The 19,425-nt window shown below is 44.0% G+C and overlaps 1 protein-coding gene and 1 non-coding gene across 4 annotated transcripts in view; one reads left to right on the plus strand and one right to left on the minus strand.

Moving 5' to 3' along the window:
* The first annotated feature begins 7,265 nt into the window (after positions 1–7,265).
* Positions 7,266–7,338, plus strand: TRNAE-CUC (transfer RNA glutamic acid (anticodon CUC)). Its single transcript has one exon. It is a non-coding gene; the product is annotated as a tRNA-Glu (tRNA).
* An 862-nt stretch (positions 7,339–8,200) lies between these two features.
* PSPH (phosphoserine phosphatase) overlaps positions 8,201–19,425 on the minus strand; it is a 31,132-nt gene continuing 19,907 nt past the window's right edge. For all 3 annotated transcript variants that reach the window (XM_069570939.1, XM_069570938.1, XM_069570940.1), the window contains 5 exons: positions 15,431–15,589; positions 13,360–13,494; positions 12,762–12,907; positions 11,642–11,790; positions 8,201–8,713 (listed from right to left, as the gene is read on the minus strand). In XM_069570939.1, coding sequence (XP_069427040.1) covers positions 8,606–8,713; positions 11,642–11,790; positions 12,762–12,907; positions 13,360–13,494; positions 15,431–15,570 — 678 coding nt within the window. In that variant the 5' untranslated portion in view covers positions 15,571–15,589 and the 3' untranslated portion in view covers positions 8,201–8,605. The remainder of the gene's footprint in view (positions 8,714–11,641; positions 11,791–12,761; positions 12,908–13,359; positions 13,495–15,430; positions 15,590–19,425) is intronic.

The raw sequence follows: 19,425 nt of genomic DNA on the forward strand, positions 1-19,425 counted from the left end.
CCTGTGAAATCTGGAGGTGGAATTCAGTAGCATCTAAGGTCCCTTCAGCTCTGAATTTCTGTAACTGGCTCTTCTTGCTGGCACAGGAAGCAGTGGGGGAGAGTGGGTGTAGTGAACTCTGCCATAGCAAACCTGAAGTTCAGCAGCTACCCTACTGATTAGATGCTCAGAGCATGTTTGCAGGATGTGAATGAAAGAATCATTGATATGGAACTGCTTTCTAAACTACTTAATGAAAACTGGTAGAATGACATTTACTAGTAAAGGTAATGTAGCTATTCAGAACTGAAAGAAATGCTCTGGACAGACGGGATTTTCACTTACAAAATTATGTGGACTTGTAAACGAAGCAAACCCTGTAGAAGTTAAGAATCTTCTGTCATTCACTGGTGTATTAGAGTTCTCCAGAGAAACAGAACCAATAGGCTATCTAGATGTATATGTATTTGGGGGAGAGAAGGATGGGGAGTTTGGGATTAGTACAGGCAAACTATTATGTATAGGATGGACAAAGATCAAGGTCCTACTAAATAGCACAGGGAACTATATTCACTGTCCTGTGACAAACCATAATGGAAAAGAATATGAAAAAGAATGTGTGTGTGTGTGTGTGTGTGCATAACTGAGACACTTTGCTGTACAGCAGAAATTAACATTATAAATCAACTGTGCGTCAATAAAAATTTTTTGAAAGATTTTAAAGGAGACTTATTATAGGAATTGGCTTGTGCCATTATGGAAATCAAGAAGTTCCATAGTTTGCTGTGTGCCAGCTGGCAAACCAAGAGTCCCAGTGGTAGGATTCTGTCCAAGTCCAAAGGCCTGAGAATCAAGGGGAGCGGATGATGTAAGTCCCGGTCCGAGGTCAAAGGCCCAAGAACCAGAAGCTGTAGTATCAGAGCAGAAGGTGGGCATCCAGCTCACAAAGAGAGTGAATTCGCCCTCCTTTCACCTTTTTGTTCCAGTTGGGCCCCCAATGGATGGGGTGATATCCACCCACACTGGGAGGGCAGTGCACTTTACCATCTATGGGATCTCCTGCTAATCCTTTCCAAGAAAACCCTGATAGACACACCTAGAAAGAAAGTTTTACCACTTGTCTGGACATCCCTTAGGCCAGACAAGTTGATACATAAAACTAACTGGGCTTGAGAACCTCCCTAAACTGCCTCATCCATGAGCTGACTGCTCGTCCACGGGCCATTCGGAGTGAGAACCTGGATGTCTAGGTGCTGAATATCAATAGCCTATGAAAAAATGATCTTTTAGAAATAGTTTGCTACTCTCTTTTTGTCTTGCTTTCTTAATCTTTCTGTTCAAAAAAGCACAGAGCAATAAGCCAAGTCTAAAATGGAATTCTGTCAGAGTATTCTCCTCTAGAGTCTTGAGCAATTTCTGTTCTAATTAAGTCATTAGGTTTCACAACTTGAAGCAGTACAAACTGGGTTTTGGCCTTCATTCGATTCAACATTGAGTTTCTGTTATGTGCCCAACACCAGGCGCTTGGAATAACATAAACAAAATATGATCCCTGTCCTTTTGAAGCTTGCAGTCCAGTGAAAGTTGAATTCAGTTCAGTCGCTCAGTCGTGTCCAACCCTTCGAGACCCCATGAATCACAGCACACCCGGCCTCCCTGTTCATCACCAACTTACTCAAACTGATGTCCATTGAGTCAGTGATGCCATCCAGCCATCTCCTCCTCTGTCATCCCCTTCTCCTCCTGCCCCCAAATCTCTCCCAGCATCAGAGTCTTTTCCAATGAGTCAACTCTTTGCATCAGGTGGCCAAAGTATTGGAGTTTCAGCTTTAGCATCAGTCCTTCCAATGAACACCCAGGACTAATCTCCTTTAGAATGGACTGGTTGGATCTCCTTCCAGTCCAAGGGACTCTCAAGAGTCTTCTCTAACACCACAGTTCAAAAGCATCAATTCTTCGGCACTCAACTTTCTTCACAGTCCAACTCTCACATCCATACATGACTATTGGAAAAACCATAGCCTTGACTAGACGGACCTTTGTTGGCAAAGTAATGTCTCTGCTTTTCAATATGCTATCTAGGTTGGTCATAACTTTCCTTCCAAGGAGTAAGTGTCTTTTAATTTCATGGCTGCAATCACCATCTGCAGTGATTCTGGAGCCCCCCAAAAATAAAGTCTGACACTGTTTCCACTGTTTCCCCATCTATTTGCCATGAAGTGATGGGACCAGATGCCATGATCTTCGTTTTCTGAATGTTGAGCTTTAAACCAACTTTTTCACTTTCCTCTTTCACTTTCATCAAGAAGCTTTTTAGCTCCTCTTCACTTTCTGCCATAAGGGTGGTGTCATCTGCATATCTGAGGTTATTGATATTTCTCCCGGCAATCTTGATGCCAGCTTGTGCTTCTTCCAGCCCAGCATTTCTCATGATGTACTCTGCATATAAGTTAAATAAGCAGGGTGACAATATACAGCCTTGACGTACTCCTTTTCCTATTTGGAACCAGTCTGTTGTTCCATGTCCAGTTCTAACTGTTGCTTCCTGACCTGCATATAGGTTTCTCAAGAGCCAGTGAAAGGAGACTAGCAATTAAATACAAAACTTTGTAAGCTTCGTGGTACGGCAGAAGTTGATGAATGCCATAGCAGAAGAAGGTAGAATGGGAATGGGGATCGCGAATCTGGGGGTGGGCTGGGAGGGGCAGTACATAATATTGAAAATGTTTGGTCGGAGTTGGCCTCACTGAAAAGCTGAGATTTAAGCTTAAACTTGAAGGAGGTAAGTTAGCCAGTGTTTGGGGAGAAATCCCTTCATGCTGAGGGGATGGCTACAGCATAGGCCCTAAGGCAGGCTCCTGCCTGGTGTGCAGTGGAGACCACTGTGGCTGGTGGAAGAAGAGATCACGAAGCTGGATCCATAGAGGGTTGGAGGCCATTGAAAGGACTTTTACTCTGAGGCAGGATCCACTGGAAGGTTTTGAGCAGAGGAAGGGCATGGTCTGACTTACACTGTAAGTGGCGGCCCAGATTAGGAGTAGCAGTGGAAGTAGGGAGAATGGCCAGATTCTAAATATACTCTGACAGCGCAGCCAAGATGATTTGGTGAACAACTGATTTCGGAATGTGGATGAGAGGGAAGAAAATTTTTAATGACTTGGCAACTGAATGGATGGGGAAGGCTGAAGGTGGAAAAGATCTGAGGTGTGAAGATCAGGAATGTTGCTTCGTTTGAGTCTGACATGTCTATGCAGATACCCGGGTGGAGGTGTCAGGTGGGCAGTTGGGTATGTGAGTCTCAAATGTGGAGCACGTCTGGCCTGGAGTTAGAACTGTCAGCTTATAGAACTGAAAGTCAATGGATGGGACTTCCCTGGTGGTCCAGTTGTTGAGAATCAGCCTGCCAAGGCAGGGGACATGGGTTCAGTTCCTGGTCAGGGAAGCTTCCACATGCTGTGGAGCAACTAAGTCCGTGCAATACAGTCAATGAAGCCTGTGTGCCTAGAGCCTGTGTTCCACAGTAAGAGAAGCCACTGCAATGAGGACCCTGAGTTCTGCAACTGGAGAGTGGCCCCTGCCCACAACTAAAGGAAGCCTGCGTGTGTAGCAATAAAGACCCCGTGCAGCCAAAAATGAATTTTTTTTTTTTTAATCAATGAGGAGTGAGTATAGATAGAGAAGAGGACCGAGGTGAAGACAAACCAGGAAGGGAGTGAGAAACCACCAAGGAAACAGGAAGAAACTCAAAGGGGGATTTCATGAAACACAAGTGAAGAATGTCCATCACGGATGAGATTATCTGTGTCAAACACTAGTGCAAGGTTGCGTCGGATGAAGGCTGAAAACAGAACATTAATTTAGTAACATGGGGGTCACTTGGTGACCTTTGACAGGAGTGGTCTATAAATAAGCTAATTTATCAAATTAATACTTTATTTTAGCAATTCCTATCCAATTTGTAAAATTCTTTTATTAAACTCCTGGAGTAGAACAAATCTTATTAATTTGTCCAACTAGTAATTTTCCCTGGCAATATTTAAAACTTCCAAACTCATTTTCCACTCACTGGGTATAAGCCTGGTGATTATTATTTATACAAGCCAACTCATTTTTAATTATAGTTCATGTGACATCATCCCTACTATTTCTTACAAGCCCTTTTGGAGCCTCACTTTTCTCTCCTCCCAACTCGGACTTGATAGAACCTACCTCTTTTCCCTTATCCTCACAGCTGCCTGTGAAAGATTCTTTTTCTTCAATTCTACATTAAACTTTCACCTTTATTATTAAATTGATAATTTCAGTTTCTGCCTGAGACATGGTAGATATTCAATAAGATTCTTGATGAGTCAATAGAAGAAACAGGGAGAAAGGGAAGGAAGGGAAAAGGAAAGAAAAGAGACTGTCAGTTCTACCTGGAAAATACACAGAGCTCTCAGAAAGAAGGGCAGCGACTTTATTCCTATTTTTCATGTTCTATAAATCTAGAAATATGATCTGCCTAGACAAGCTCCATGAAAGCAATGTATTGATAAAAGGGAGACAAGAAACATCTATAGGAACTTCCCTAGTGGTCCAGTGGTTAAGACTCTGTGCTTCCAATGCAGGGGGCATGGCTTTAATCCCTGGGCAGGGAACTAAGATCCCCTACATGCCTCATGGCATGGCCAAAAATATACATATATATACATATATATGTATATATATACATACATATATGTACATTCTGAGTTGGAAACTCTGGTCAAACTAGTACTAAAACTAGCACTTTTCCAGAGTTCAGTAACCATTAAAAATGGAACCACTTCCCTGGTGGTACAGTGGTTAAGAATCCAGCTGCCAAAGCAGGGGACACAGGGTTGATCCTTGGTCCAGGAAGATGCCACATGCTGGAGAGCAACTAAGCCCATGAGCCACAGCTACTGAGCCTGCACACTGCAGCTACTGAAGCTGGTGTGCCCTAAGGCTGCACGCTGCGACGAGAAGCCACCACAAGGAGAAGCTCACGCACTGCAGTGAAGAGCAGTCCCCGCTCGCCGCCAACTAGAGAAAGCTCACACACAGCAATGAAGACCCAGTTCAACCACAAACCATTTTTTAAAAAAAGAAACCACTTGAATTTTTTGCACAACGGTCTTCAATCCTAAGAGGTAAAATTTCTTCTGTGTATGATGTTAACACCTGTGATCACAGCTTGGCCCCAGTAAATAGTTTATGCTCTAGTCATGCATAAGATAAAGGACGCTATGCAAATCACTGGCCTGGGTTCCAGCTCTGAATGAGAGCTCGTAGTAGTCATTAACTTGTGAGCTTGTTTCCTATCTGTCAAATATAGGACAGTGACCTCTATACTGCTGACCACAAGGTTGTGAAAATCACACGAGGAAACAGTTGAACACATCTTGGAAAATGTGAAAATAAGCAGTGTGACTTGGGACTGCCCTGGCAGGCCAGTGGTTAAGACTCTGCCTTCTGGTGCAGAAGGTGCAGGTTTGATCCCTGGTCGAGGAGTTAAGATTCCACATGTCTCGAGGCCAAAACACCCAAAACATAGAAGCACTATGGTAATAAATTCAATAAAGACTTTAAAAATAGTCCACGTCAAAAAAAAAAAAAAACCTTAAAAAAAAAAAAGCAGTGTGACTTGTGACCAGATGACTCTCCAAATTTGCTGAACCTGATCATAAAGATTCTGAGGGATACAGAGGCAAGAGCCACCACACTATGCCATCAGGACTGAGGCTGACCATTTCCATCTCTGGCATCTCCTGCTCCACTCCTGCCCCAGATCTAGAGTGCTGTGCCCTGCTCTGGGAGTGGCAGCCAAGTGGGCCTCCCTAGATGTTGTGAAGAAACACTTGTCTCCACTGAAAGAGAGAATTGTTCAGTCGCTCAGTCACGTCCAACTCTGTGATCACATGGACTGCAGCAAACCAGGCTTCCCTTTCCTCCACTATCTCCAGGAGTTTGCTCAAATTCATGTCCATTGAGTCAGTGATACCATCCAACCATCTCATCCCCTTTTGCCTCGTTCTCCTCTTGCCTGCAATCTTTCCCAGCCTCAAGTTCTTTTCTAAAGAGTCGGCTCTTTGCATCAGATGGCCAAAGTATTGGAGCTTCCACCTCAGCATTAGTCCTTCCAGTGAATATTCAGGGTTGGTTTCCTTTAGGATTGACTGGTTTGAACCCAATTCTCAATGTTAGTCTGTTTCAGAAGGAAAAATGGTAGACGTCACAAGGATAGGAAACCACATAACACTGTCACGGCTTCTGAACCCTGTGCTGGCGCCACTGTATACAGAACTCCTGGAAGAGCTTTTCTGTGGCTGTTTCCAGTGAGTCCAGAATGAGAAAAGCACGGAAGAGTTTAGCTCAGTTGTTAGGATGTGTCAGACTCACCCCCAACACAATAAGGACAGGACTGTGCCTGCTGCTTCTGGGCACCCAGTGAGAGCTGGGCAGCCTGGGGGCGGGAGGAGGGGCCGTGTGATTGGTGTAAGAGGTTCTCTGTGGGTCTCACGATTCCTCAACAGATCAGGACCCTGATCCACAGGACCCCTGAGCCACATTCAGCATGCACCTCCTGTTCAGGCCGCTTCTCAGGCCTGGTGGTTAGAAACGGAGGGCAGGGGGTTGGACAGAAGCCCTGTCCTCCACCGGTCTGCCGGGCTTGCTCCAGCTCCTACACGCAGGGCGGCGGCCAAGGCTGAGGCGGTTTGCGGAGCTCTCCACAGTCCGGCCTGCTTTGTCCTGCCCACTTTGCGGCACTAAAGCTGTGAAACAGCTTTGAGGAGAGTTGCCAGTGAGAGCTCACAACGGGGAAACAACCACCCTCTTGTCTGTGGTCTCATTTAAATGTTGCCAAACCTATGTCATAAGCTCTCCTCCAGAAACTCTGATTTGGAAGGAGGTTTGGTTCATCTGATTTGATTATTTGGCTAAATAATGATCTGATTATTTGACCAAAGTTAATTATTTGGTTAAATTATACATTTTTCAAATCTCTTCTGATGTTAAACCCTTCTGGCCTTTGCTACTAAATTATCCAACAGTGTCCACTCGAGGCTGCCTCTTCTGAAACCTGTGTGTCTTCTTCATCCCCCAGTTTCTCACCAGGGAGTGTATAAAATCTCAAATTTTCAAACCAGCAAGAGTATAAAATCTCAGATTTTCAAAGCATGTTCTGAAATGTTCCTTTTAAGGCCGCTGCTCAGAATAAACATGAACCTGGCCTTTTGGATCCTCCCAAACCATTTGTGAAATAGTTCAGAAATAGTTCAGGGACTTCCCTGGTAGTCCAGTGGCTAAGACTCCTCACTCTCAATGCAGGGGACCCAGGTTCAACCCCTGGTCAGGGAACTAGATCCCACATGTCACCGTGAACAGTTCAAAGATCCTGACTAGAAGATCCTGAGTGCCAAAACAAAGACCTGGCACAGCCAAATAAATCAGTATTTCAGAAAAAAGAAAGAAATGGTTCGTATAAGTTCTGATGAGTTATTCTTAATTCATTTAAGGGAAAATGCTGATCTTTATTTGAAATGAATAAAATTTGTTTTTAGTTCTTTTTGGTTTGTTTTTAGTTCTTTTAATTCATGTTGTTATCAAATATCCATTTTTAAAAATTGGAGTATAATTGCTTTACAATAATGTTGTGTTAGTTTCTGTTGTACAACGATGTGAATCAGCTATGTTCAGGTACATCAGTAAACATATATCCTCTCCCTCTTGAGCCTCCCTCCCACCCCTCTAGGTCATCACAGACACCGAGTTGAGCTCAAATATCCATCTTTTAAGGTCAGTACTTTCAAGGCTCCACTGTTACCTTTTTTCAAAAACCCTTTGTAACATTTCCTGTGTGACAAATACCAAGAGGGAAGAAAAGGGCTTCCATCCCTCACACTCAACACCGCCCCCAGAGGTGGGGCTGACAGTGGATGTGCTGTGACCAGCCCTGTGCTCAGCAGGATCTCCACCCCTGGGTTCCTTGCCTGGAGGTTGTTTCTACTCAAATACTTAAAGTATCTGAAATATTGGATACTGAAATACATGATTGGCAGAATTAAAATTTGACAAATCAGAAATTCCCTAGCAGTCCAGTGGTTAGGATTCTGAGCTTTCACTGCCAAGGGCCTCGGTTCAATCCCTGGTCAGGCAACTGAGATCCCACAAGCTGAGTGGTGTGGCTCAAAAAAAAAAAAAAAAAAAAACTACAAATCTGTTTTGATATATGGATAAATTTTTATTTATATATAAAGGGAAAACCAATTTCATTTAAAGCTGCCTAATCCACATTCCCAATAGTGAAGATGTTTAATTTACCATCCACCTTCCAAAGGCTTCAAATCAAACATAGCTAGAATTGATTGATAAAGAATTGATAGATTGATAAAGAATTCAGATTACAAAACTCTCCAGGCAATTAAATGGTCATAATAATACTGGAACTACAGTTTAAAAACACAAATCACAATGTTATGAGCCCTAACTATCGTTCACTGGGAGCTACAGATAATCAATACCAAATTCATAGATTGGGTTGTAATCAGCAATTGGAAGCAAACAGTATCAAACTGCATAACTTTTAAAAATTAACCTGAAGTTATGAACTTTATAAAAGTGGATCTTATTCTTCCAGTGCTCCCAGAAGCTCTACAAAATCAGTGATGTACCATTCCGCATTATCCTTTACTTGCTGCCTGATCACATTTCCTCCGAATCCAATGAAGGCATCCTAAGAAGAGAAACAAAGGGAAATAGTTTATAAGGAGAGACAGAAAGAGAGACAGCAGCAGCCTACGGAAATAAGTATTATTGAAAAGAAGAAACTGAACAAAGACAAGTGAGCCCAGCATCACCTGGGATGCCTCCCTCCCCAGCTCCCTGTGAACCTGCTCACCTCCTCCCCTCCTCCCCCCACACGAATAAATAAGTCTGACCACCACTGCAGCAGAAGCATTCAGCTGAACACTGTGGGCTTCAGAAGAACTGAAGTCCTCAGAAAATCAAGACAACTGCTTACAAAAATAAAACCTGGGACTTCCCTCGGTGGTCCAGTGGTTAAGACTTCTTGCTTCCAATGCAGGGGGCCCAGATTCAATTCCTGGTCAGGGAACTAGATCCTGTACACCACATCTAAGACCCTGCACAGCCAAATATGTATTGATATATATATTTTTAAAATAGGGACTTCCCTGGTAGTCCAGTGGCTAAGACTCCATGTTCCCAATGCAGGGGGCCCTGCGTTCAATATCTGGTCAGAGAACTAGATCCCATTCGCTGCAACTGAAAATCCCAAGTGCCACAACGGAGCCTCAGCACAGCCAAATAAATATTTTTTAAAAAGTAAATAAAACCACACCAGGTGGTAAACATCTGAGTTCTAAACTGGGTGGCAATCACATCCACATTCAATTTCAAAGAAAGAAGGGAGACCTGTTATCCTGGGCTGAAGGAGATGACAACACTGGAGTATGTTAGCAGCACTCTATTTTTCACTGGTAGAATGATTTAAAGGTGCGTTATTTCATTCATTTCTTCTCAGTGATACCTTCTTTTAGTCAATGATCTTTTGAATTTTTTTGGCTGCACCTTCACAGCATGTGGAATCTTAGTTCCCCGACCAGGGATCAAACCCATACCCCTGTACTGGAAAGTGCAGTCTTAACCACTAGACCACCAGGGAAGCCTCTGCTGTTAGTCACTAAGTTGTGTCTGAATCTTTTGCAACCCCATGGACTGTAGCCCACCAGGCTCCTCTGTCCACGAGATTTCCCAGGCAAGAATACTGGAATGGGTTGCCATGCCCTTCTCCAAGGGAAATCCCATAGTCAATGGTCTTTTTAAGTGGTATTTTCTCTTTTTTTCTGCCAGAGCACAGACACAATATACACTGATTTAGAAGTACAGGTTTATCTTACTTGCCCTTTCTCTTCATTTTTATTTTCATACCATACAATGGGGGAAAATAAGTAGATTCTTACATTTAGATAAATCGAGCCTCTTGAACCCCTGCCTCTGCGGCAGCCCTCTGCAGGCCAGCACCAGTTCCACTGACCTAACACCCTGACTTGTTCCTTCTTGGTCCAGAGGCTTCCAAGACTTCCCATGACCCAAAGGTAACACCAGAGAGCCTAGCGCGTGGGGTCTTCTCCTCTTGCTGAGGAGAAAGCCCACTCCCACACCTCCCTGCCCAATGGCCAGCCCGAGACTGCGCCTAGTACATCAGCACTGTGCTCTGCTGCTTCCCTTCCCTCTGGGAGCCCTCCCCGCCAAGTTCTGCCTGGCTTCCACATGGCGACTGCTAACTGCCCTTTAGGGCAGAGCTCCCCACTCCCGGGCCACGCAGTTGGTACTGCACACAGGAGGTGAGCAGCAGGAGAGTGAGAGACGCTTCATCTGTATTTACAAACCGCTCCGCATTGCTTGCACTCCTCCTGAGCTCCACTTTCTGTCAGGTCAGTGGCGGCATTAATAAAAGCAAAGCCCTTGAATCATCCAGAAACCATCCTCCACCCCTTAACCCCCAGTCCGTGGAAAAATTGTCTTCCACGAAACCGGTCCCTGGTGCCACAAAGGTTGGGGAACCCCTTCATTAGGGCGCAGATTCCTCGGACAACCTTCTAGGGCTACAGACCTGCACACACACCACCTTCCCTTGGTTCAGTCGGGCTGTGTCACCTTCTGACCGGTAGGATCTTCTGTACTTTGTAAGTCTGTCCTTCTTGGATACCGGGATTCAGGGCCCCAGAGAGAACCCTGCATTTTACGCCTTGTACTCTGATATCCACTAGCCTGGCTTCCAGTACTTAGTCGACCCTGACATTGGCCGTAAATCATTTAAGAACGCATTATTTCAAACTGACTCAAGTAATGTTAAAAGGATCCCCAAAAATTCTTTAACCACTTTTGATTAATCATTGACAGTCAGATGTTATTTTTAGATCTGAGGAAACTAGGTAGCGAAACGTTCACCACTATATTTCTGGTTCAGTTTTTTTAAGGTAGAACGAAATGTTAGAGTCACAGTCCTATGTGAAATGGACATGTGATACTTAAGGTATTGGCTACAGTCCATGGGGTCCCAAAGAGTCGGACAGAGCTGAGCGCCTGAGCACACGCGCGCGTGCGCACGCACACACACACACACACACATACACACACACACAGCACTTGTTTCCTGCTAGTCTCAGAAAGCAATGTAAATGCAGAAGAAGAATAAAATGCTTTAATATGGGCATGGTATCGAATCTCCAAGACCCTCAGTTACCCCATCAGTAAAAAGGAAAAGATGATACTTTTTACTTCACAGGGCTGTTATGAAGAGTAAATGAGATAATGTACGAGGAAATAGTTTATCAAATATAAAACACAGATTCTGGTTGTAGTATAAGAGCTGCATCAATTGTGGAAATGAAGCCAAACCTCACTGAGCACATACCTGGGCTAAGAGGCAGCAGCCATGCTGCAGGGACAAGGGGTCTTTGGAAGTTTTAAATGGGGTCTAAGTTCCTTATTTGCAACCTTCCTTGGGTTTGCAAAAAGTCAATTAGTAGAGTGAGACTGACTGTGTTTTATTTATTTTGTTTTTTTGTTTTATGGTGATACAGGATTTTGTTTCCTTCTCACAAACTGCAAAAAAACTAGTATGCTTAATACATACAGCGGGAGGACAGGCTTCCATGTCTGTGGCTCCATCTCCCACCATGATGATCTTCTTAAAATGAAATTTTTCCTTTAAAAACTTAATAACTTTTCCTTTCCCACCAGATTCAGCTGTTGGCTGAGTCTCATCAAAACCTGCATATTCACCTATAAAACAGATCCACAGAATTAGATCAGTAGGGCCACTTTTTTGCATAGATGATATCCTCATTTACATACCACGGGCAAAGCTAAAAATGGCCTTTGATAAAGTAACACAGCCTGGACTTCCACACTTATTTCTCAGAATGAACAAGCTATGCTTTTAAATCACAAACTTCTTGTCAAGGTTATTCCTTTAGGTGATAAACATCTTGCATGTTAATTGGTTTTATCTTCTAGTATAGCAAGTCTCAAAACTTATTGAAATGGCAGAACACCATGAAACAGTAATATATTAATTTAAAACATGTTATTATATAATTTCTTCCAAGAGGAGATTCTAATTTACATTTGATGGATTATTTCCATCTTACAGTAATTAATACACTTATACTCTACTCTTTTTAAAATTATCTCTATCTTATAAACTCTTCAAAAGTGTTCTAGTAACACATTTAAATGTTTTTAATTAATACCATTTGGTTTTAAGAATGCCAGCCACCCCCTGACATAAGTGGGGACATCTTAAGATGACGAGAAGATTACAGCTGTGCCTCTGTGAGGGTCCAGAGAGGGGCCAGGAGGCACCTCCAAAGGCAGCTACAGTGAAGTGACTTGCTCACAAATTAACTCTCCTTCCTGAGTCAAACACATGAGCCAAACTGGCTCAATACATGAGAGCTTTCCTAAAACTGAAATATACTGAATAACAAAATAAGTCATAGGGGTTACATGACCTTATTTAGTAAAATGCAGACTTGTATATACAGATAGATGATCTTATGGATACTGAAGGTAGGAGAGATGATGCCCAAGTGTATCTTGCAGAGTAAAGGATACCAAGGTGTGAAAGACATCAGTAAAGAGAACCCTCTATCTCAGCATTCAACTCCACCACCACCTTGCTGAAGCTGCATTCCAACAGACATTAAATGCTAAAACTGATTAGAGGGAAAATGGGACCATGAAAGTCTTACCATTAAAGTAGAACTTTAGCCTATTGGCAAATACATTGGTTGATGGAATGTTGAGCTTTGAAGCAACATGCTCCACAATGCTCCTAAAGCCACCAGATATCAGGAAAACCTGAACATTTCGTTCTTGTAGGCGACTTACTAGCTCCCTGTAAAAAAAAAAAAAAAAAAGGAAACTGCAAATACCAAATGCTGATCAATACAAAAGTGAAAACAGGAGACGTGAAAAGGAAACTCAAATATGTATTTTCTCCTAATGCATCTGTCCAAGGTACATCACACAAGGTATATCGCCTAGTGAATTAATGCTCCACATATGTTTTTCTAAATGCACTTAGAAATTAGTGGGTGGGGCTTGACTGCTTTAGGAAACCATTCCACAACTCTGTTCTGCCCATGGACCTAGAAACACAAGACGAAGAGGAGATTTTGGCTCTCTGCTGGGAGAGAGGGAAGGCAGACATGGGCAGGACCAACCAGCCAGACAAGACCATTCACAAGTACCGAAAGAACCACACGGAAGCTCTACGGTAATGAAGCACATGCCCCCAAACGCAGGTGCTGATGGAGAGGCAGTGTACCCAGACTGGCCATCCCTTACCTTATGCCAGGCGTCAGGTGCGGGGGGTGCTCTGCTAGGAGCCTCTGCACCTGTTCCCTGGAGGGCTGGATCAGAGCTAAGCGCTGTGTGAGGGCAGCCTTGAAAGGCACTGCCCCGCCCATGGCTTGCCGTGTCCTAGAAGGAGGAAGACCCAACAATCAAGGCAGCCAAGTCAGCTGTCGTCAAAGTTTACATGCCCACCCTCCCCAGCTCCTCACAAGGTCCATCCACAAGGACGGTGCCCCACCATATAACAGATGTGCTACGTTGCCATGGGAGTGAGTGGGGCCAGGGATAAACTATGGAGGGTTTGCTTGAGAATCACATTAGTATTTTGCATCCACAAATACACCATCCAGTGAGCTGAGAAAAACGCATGTACTATCCACAGGTACCTTCCTTAGAAGCTGTGAGCACTTGTAAACCAAGAAAGAGACTAAAGGCCAGTACTCTTTATACACACACACACACACACACACACACACACACACACATATAATTTAGCATGTTAAAAACAATCACATCAAAGAAAAGTATACAGGGGCTTCCCTGGTGGCTCAGTGGTAAAGAATCCGCCTGCCAGTGCGGAAGACACCAGTTTGATGCCTGGTCCAGGAAGATACCACATGCTGTGGAGCAGCTAAGCCCGTGAGCCACAACTATTGAGTTAGTGCTCTGGAGCTCAGGAGCTGCAACTGCTGAAGCCTGCCCTAGAGCCTGTGCTCCACAACCAGAGAAATCACTGTAATCAGAAGCCCATGCCCAGCAACAAAGATCCAGCACAGCCAAAATAAACAAGCAATAATTTTTAAATTATACAGATAAAAAAATGTCATAGATGATGTAAGAATAGTGTGCATATATTTTTGCATATATATATAAATCTACAGTTTTTACCACTGTTGATTTATATACATTTTGGAGCAGCTCTGATGCTGCTATCATAAACTAAATCATACAGCTTGGTTTACTAGGCCAGGCATGCTTGCATCAGAGGAAACTGAACATGAAACAGTCTAGGACCTGGTGAGTGTGGGTGGCACAGGGGAGAGCAGAAGGGAGGAAGGAACTCTCACCCAGGCATCCGTGGAGACTCTGAACCAAAACTAGCTTTCTAGCAAAGCTCTAAGGCCATACTTTCAACCATGACACAAAGCACTGGACCCCTGGAGATTATCTTCTTTGGTCAGGTTATCATCTTCTTTTGCTAGGTTATCTTCTTTGGTTATCATTCCCCTGGCCAAGCTAAGGGTATGTCATCCATATTTATTTGTCACAGTGTATATGTTAGTGTTACATATACACTTTGGGAGCATAAATATGTGTATAAACGGGAAACTCCCCAGAAGTCCAGTGGTTAGGATGCCATGCTTCCACTGCAAGGAGACAAGTTTGATCCCTGGTTGGAGGGAACTGAGGTCCTGAAAGCCATGTAGTATGGCCAAATATACATACATATATATATATATATATGCTACACTTAGTTGCTCGGTCATGTCCAACTTTGTGACCCCATGGACTGCAGCCCACCAGGCTCCTCTGTCCATGGGGATTCTCCAGGCAAGAACACTGGAGTGGGTTGCCATGCCCTCCTTCAAGGAATCTTCCCAACCCAGGGATTGAACCCAGGTCTCCCACATTACAGGCAGATTCCTTACCATCCAAGCCACCAGGGAAGCCCATGAATAACGGAGTAGGTAGCCTATCCTTTCGCCAGGGGATCTTCCCAACCCAGGAATCGAACCAGGTCTCTGGCATTGCAGGTGGATTCTTTACAAGCCGAGCTACTGGGGACGCCCATACACACACACACAGACACACACATAGATTTATATAAGCCCATACACACACACACATATATATATATATATTTATATAAATGGATGGTTGGATGATGTACTATACCAACAAATTCAGCTCTAAGTGATGGAAGAAAATAACCTAGTGCCCATGTTTCATAGGAAGGGACTAAAATCAGGGAATTGTGGCTCTGGTCCTGTGCGTCATTCAAAAGTCACTCTTCTTTTGCAATTCTCTATCATTTCATAAGGTGAATAAATACTGTTCCTACATTTCTGACACGGCATCCTCAACTCCACAGAATTTGGCCAGCTCATCAATTCCTTCTTCTTGGATGACGGTGCTATCAACATCAAAGCACACTGCATCAGCTGAACAGAAAAGATTCCTCAGCTCTGAATGGGAGACCATCTTTGGAAGAATTTTCCTCCTACAACAGAAAAAGATGACTCTATTTAAAGACATAAAATATAATCATTTGTTGTTGTTGTTCAGTTGCTAAGTCCTGTCTGACTCTTTGCAACCCCAGGGACTATAGCATGCCAGGCCTCCCTATGCCTCACTATCTCCCAGAGTTTGCCCAAGTTCATGTCCAGTGAATTGGTGATGCCATCCAACCATCTCATCCTCTGTCACCCTCTTCTCCTTTTGCTTTCGATCCTTCCCAGCATCAGACAGAATATAATCATAAAAAGGTCTATATTGTATTTTGCATCAAAGTCATTCTTTTTTTTTTTTAATACAAATTAAGCCCCTTCTAAATGTCAGGCTCTGGGGCTACAAAGATGAGTGAAGACCCAGATTCTGGAATTAAGTCTAGTGAAGGTTATCAATTTATGAATGTATTTGATTGTCAACCAATATTCACGTACTTTTGATGTGAATTAACAATTAACAATTAGAGCAATAAGGCAAGCGCTACAATAGAAATGTACATAAGACACTGAGCACACAGAGTAAATGGTTAACCTTGTCCATGAGACAGGCTTCCAAGAGGTACAGGCGTTTGAGCTGAATCTTGCAAAGTGGCCTTCTGCATGGGCTCTCAAAGGGAAGGGTATCAGTTTGTTGTGTCCTGAGAATAAGCCAGAGGGAGAACGGCAGCAAGGAGAGGGGTAGTGATGGCAAAGGGAAGAACATGTGAAAGACAAGGAGGCAGAATGATGGCTGATGAGTTGGGAGCTGCCCAACGGCCCAAGCCAGCTGGCAGGCAGTGCATGGGCAGTTAGTATGGGCAGGCTAAGAGGTTTTTGGTTTTTTTTTTGACTTTGCTGGGTCTTCATTGCTTCACACAGACTTTCTTTAGTTGCGGCAATCTAAGACTACTGTTCGTTGCGGTAGATGGACTTCTCGTTGCCATGGCTTCTCTTGTTGCAGAGCACAGGCTCAAGAGCTCAGGCTCAGTAGTTGCGGTGCACGGGATTAGCTGCCCCACGGCCTGTGGGATCTTCCTGGACCAGAGATCGAACCCATGTCCCCTGCATTGGTAGGCGAATTCTAATCCACTGGACCACCAGGTAGGTCTTAAGGAGTTTGGATTTTAACATTCTAGCTAATGGAAGGCCTTACCTGGTGGACCAGGAGCTAAGACTACATGCTTCCAAGGCAGGGGGCCCAGGTTCAATTCCTGGTCAGGAAACTAGATGCCACATACCTCAGCTAAGAGTTCATATGCTGCAACTAAGACTTGGTGCAGCCAAACAAGCAAATATTGGGCAGGGGGAGGAACTTTTAGCTAATAGGAAACCTTGAAAGGCTTTACACCTCAGAAGTCAGAGCTAAACATACACATGAGTTTGCTTCCAGTGCAGAGGTGGTAACTGAAGCCACAGACTGCTCGAAGAGAGAGTGGAGAAAGAGAAAAAGAAGAAGGCTGAGGACAGAGCACGCAGAAACAGGACAGTCAAGTCAGGAACCCATGAAGGAGAATGAGAGGGAGAAGTCACAGGGAGGAACTGAGCGACCACAGTGCTGCAGAAGCTGCAGAGGACAGTTTCAAAAGAATTTTGAGTATGTTTTATTTTTTAAGAAAATTGGGGCTTCCCTGATGACTCAGTGGTAAAAAAAAAAAAAAAAAAATCCACCTGCCAATGCAGGAGACCCTGGTTCAGTCCCAGGTCCAGGAAGATCCCATGCGCCATGGGGCAGATAAGCCCATCCTCCACGGCTACAGAAGCCCTTGCACCTTAGAGCCCGTGCTCCACAACAAGAGAAGCCACTGCAGTGAGAAGCCCAGGCACCACAACAGAGAGTAGCCCCCGCTCGCCACAGCTAGAGAAAAGCTCAAGCGGTAACGAAGACCCCGCACAGCCACAAATAAATGAAATTATTTTTTAAAAAAGAAAGAAAATCAATGGACTAGAGTCTTGGAAGTGAACTAGATCCTAGAGGTCACCTGGGGTCACTCTCCCATCAAAGAAACTAATACGTCATGTACAAGGTACATGGACCATGCAAATCAGCATAAACGGTGGCTGACAACTGACTCACAGGAGCCTGGCCAACCCATTTTGTAACTGATTACAAACCAGTGCATTTGGTAGAATGATTCAGTTCAAAGTTGACATGGGGGAAAAAAAACCTTTCAAGCCAGGGGTCAGCAAAACACAGCCAATAGGCCAAATACAGCCTGCCACCTGTTTTTGTACAGCCTGTGAAGAATGAATTTTACATTTTAAATAGTTGGGAAAAGTAGAAGAGTAGTATTTTGTGACACATGCAAGTCACATAAAATTCAAAATTCAGTGTCTGTAAATAAAATGTTACAGGAACACAGCCACGTTCATCATTTATGTGTCTATAGTGACCTCCCCACAGCAGCAGACTAGCTGAGTAGCTGTGTCAGAGACATTATGGTCTGGAAAGAAACATACTGTCTGGCCCTTTAGAGAAAAATTTTGCTGATCCTTGTTTTGAGCCCTTACAAAAGAGTACTCCAAACAGGAAACATCCATTTCATTGGAGTCCCACTAAAAACAGGCAGAGGAGGGTAAGTTAATGAATCCAGTTATATAACAGAATTTAAAACTCTGCACTGACATTATCAACCTAAATGTGAATAAGTCTCCATAGAAGAGGAGAAGTATTTTTCAAAAACATAAATACAAAACACATCTGCTACTGGTTATCTATTGGGTTTTCTGTAAGAGATTATGGAAAAACCTGATCGACTTTTTGGCCAATACAATACAATCTGTTTTTTACCCCCAACATCATGTTCTTGTTCAAGCTGACCCCTCAAGTTAGAGGACCAACTTCCCAGGTTCACATATCTGTTCTTGGCGACTAAGCTTCTTTGCTGGTTGGTTCTCTTAATGTAATAGCCCACGGTCTGTCCTTGGTCTTCTCTACCTATATACACTCCTTGCTGCTGCTGCTAAGTCACTTCAGTTGTGTCCAACTCTGTGCGATCCCATAGATGGAAGCCAACCAGGCTCCCTCGTCCCTGGGATTCTCCAGGCAAGAGTACTGGAGTGGGTTGCCATTTCCTTCTCCAATGCATGAAAGTGAAAAGTGAAAGTGAAGTCGCTTAGCTGTGTCCAACTCTTAGTGACCCCACAGACTGCAGCCTACCAGGCTCCGCCGCCCATGGGATTTTCCAGGCAGGGGTACTGGAGTTGGGTGCCACTGCCTTCTCCGATATACACTCCTTGCTAAGTGCTAAGGCACTTCAGTCATGACCAACTCTTTGCGACCCTATGGACTGTAGCCCACCAGGTCCCTCTGTCTCTGGGAATTCCCAGGCAAGAATACTGGAGTGGGTTGGTTGCCATTTCCTTCTCCAGGGGATCTTCCCCACCCAGGGATCAAGCTGGAGTTTCCTATGTCTCCTGCATTGGCAGGGGGATTCTTTACCACTAGCGCCACCTGCTCACTCCTTAGATGAATGAATTTATCCAAGATCATAGCTTTAAATGTCAGCTCTATGACAGTAACTCCCAATGTACAGCTGCAGCTCAGTTTTCTCTCCCAAACCCTAAACTCTATCTACTTACCTGACTTCCACTTAGATGTTTAGTGAACATCCCAAACATAAAACATAACGTCCAAAACGGAACCCCCAGTCTTCCCTTCCCTCCTGGAAACTGCCATGCTTGCAGCCTTCCTCTCTCTCTTGATGGCAATTCCACTCCTCAGTCACCTTAAACATTTCTCTTTCCCTGAAATCCCACATCCAATCTTTCAGGAAATGCTATTTGTTCTGCCTTTAATTTAATTTTTTTTTTTTTGGCCGAGCCCCTCAGCATGTGGGATCATAGTTCCCTG

This window comes from Ovis canadensis, chromosome 24, assembly GCF_042477335.2.
Source record: "Ovis canadensis isolate MfBH-ARS-UI-01 breed Bighorn chromosome 24, ARS-UI_OviCan_v2, whole genome shotgun sequence".
In the NCBI taxonomy this organism is placed as follows: domain Eukaryota; kingdom Metazoa; phylum Chordata; class Mammalia; order Artiodactyla; family Bovidae; genus Ovis; species Ovis canadensis.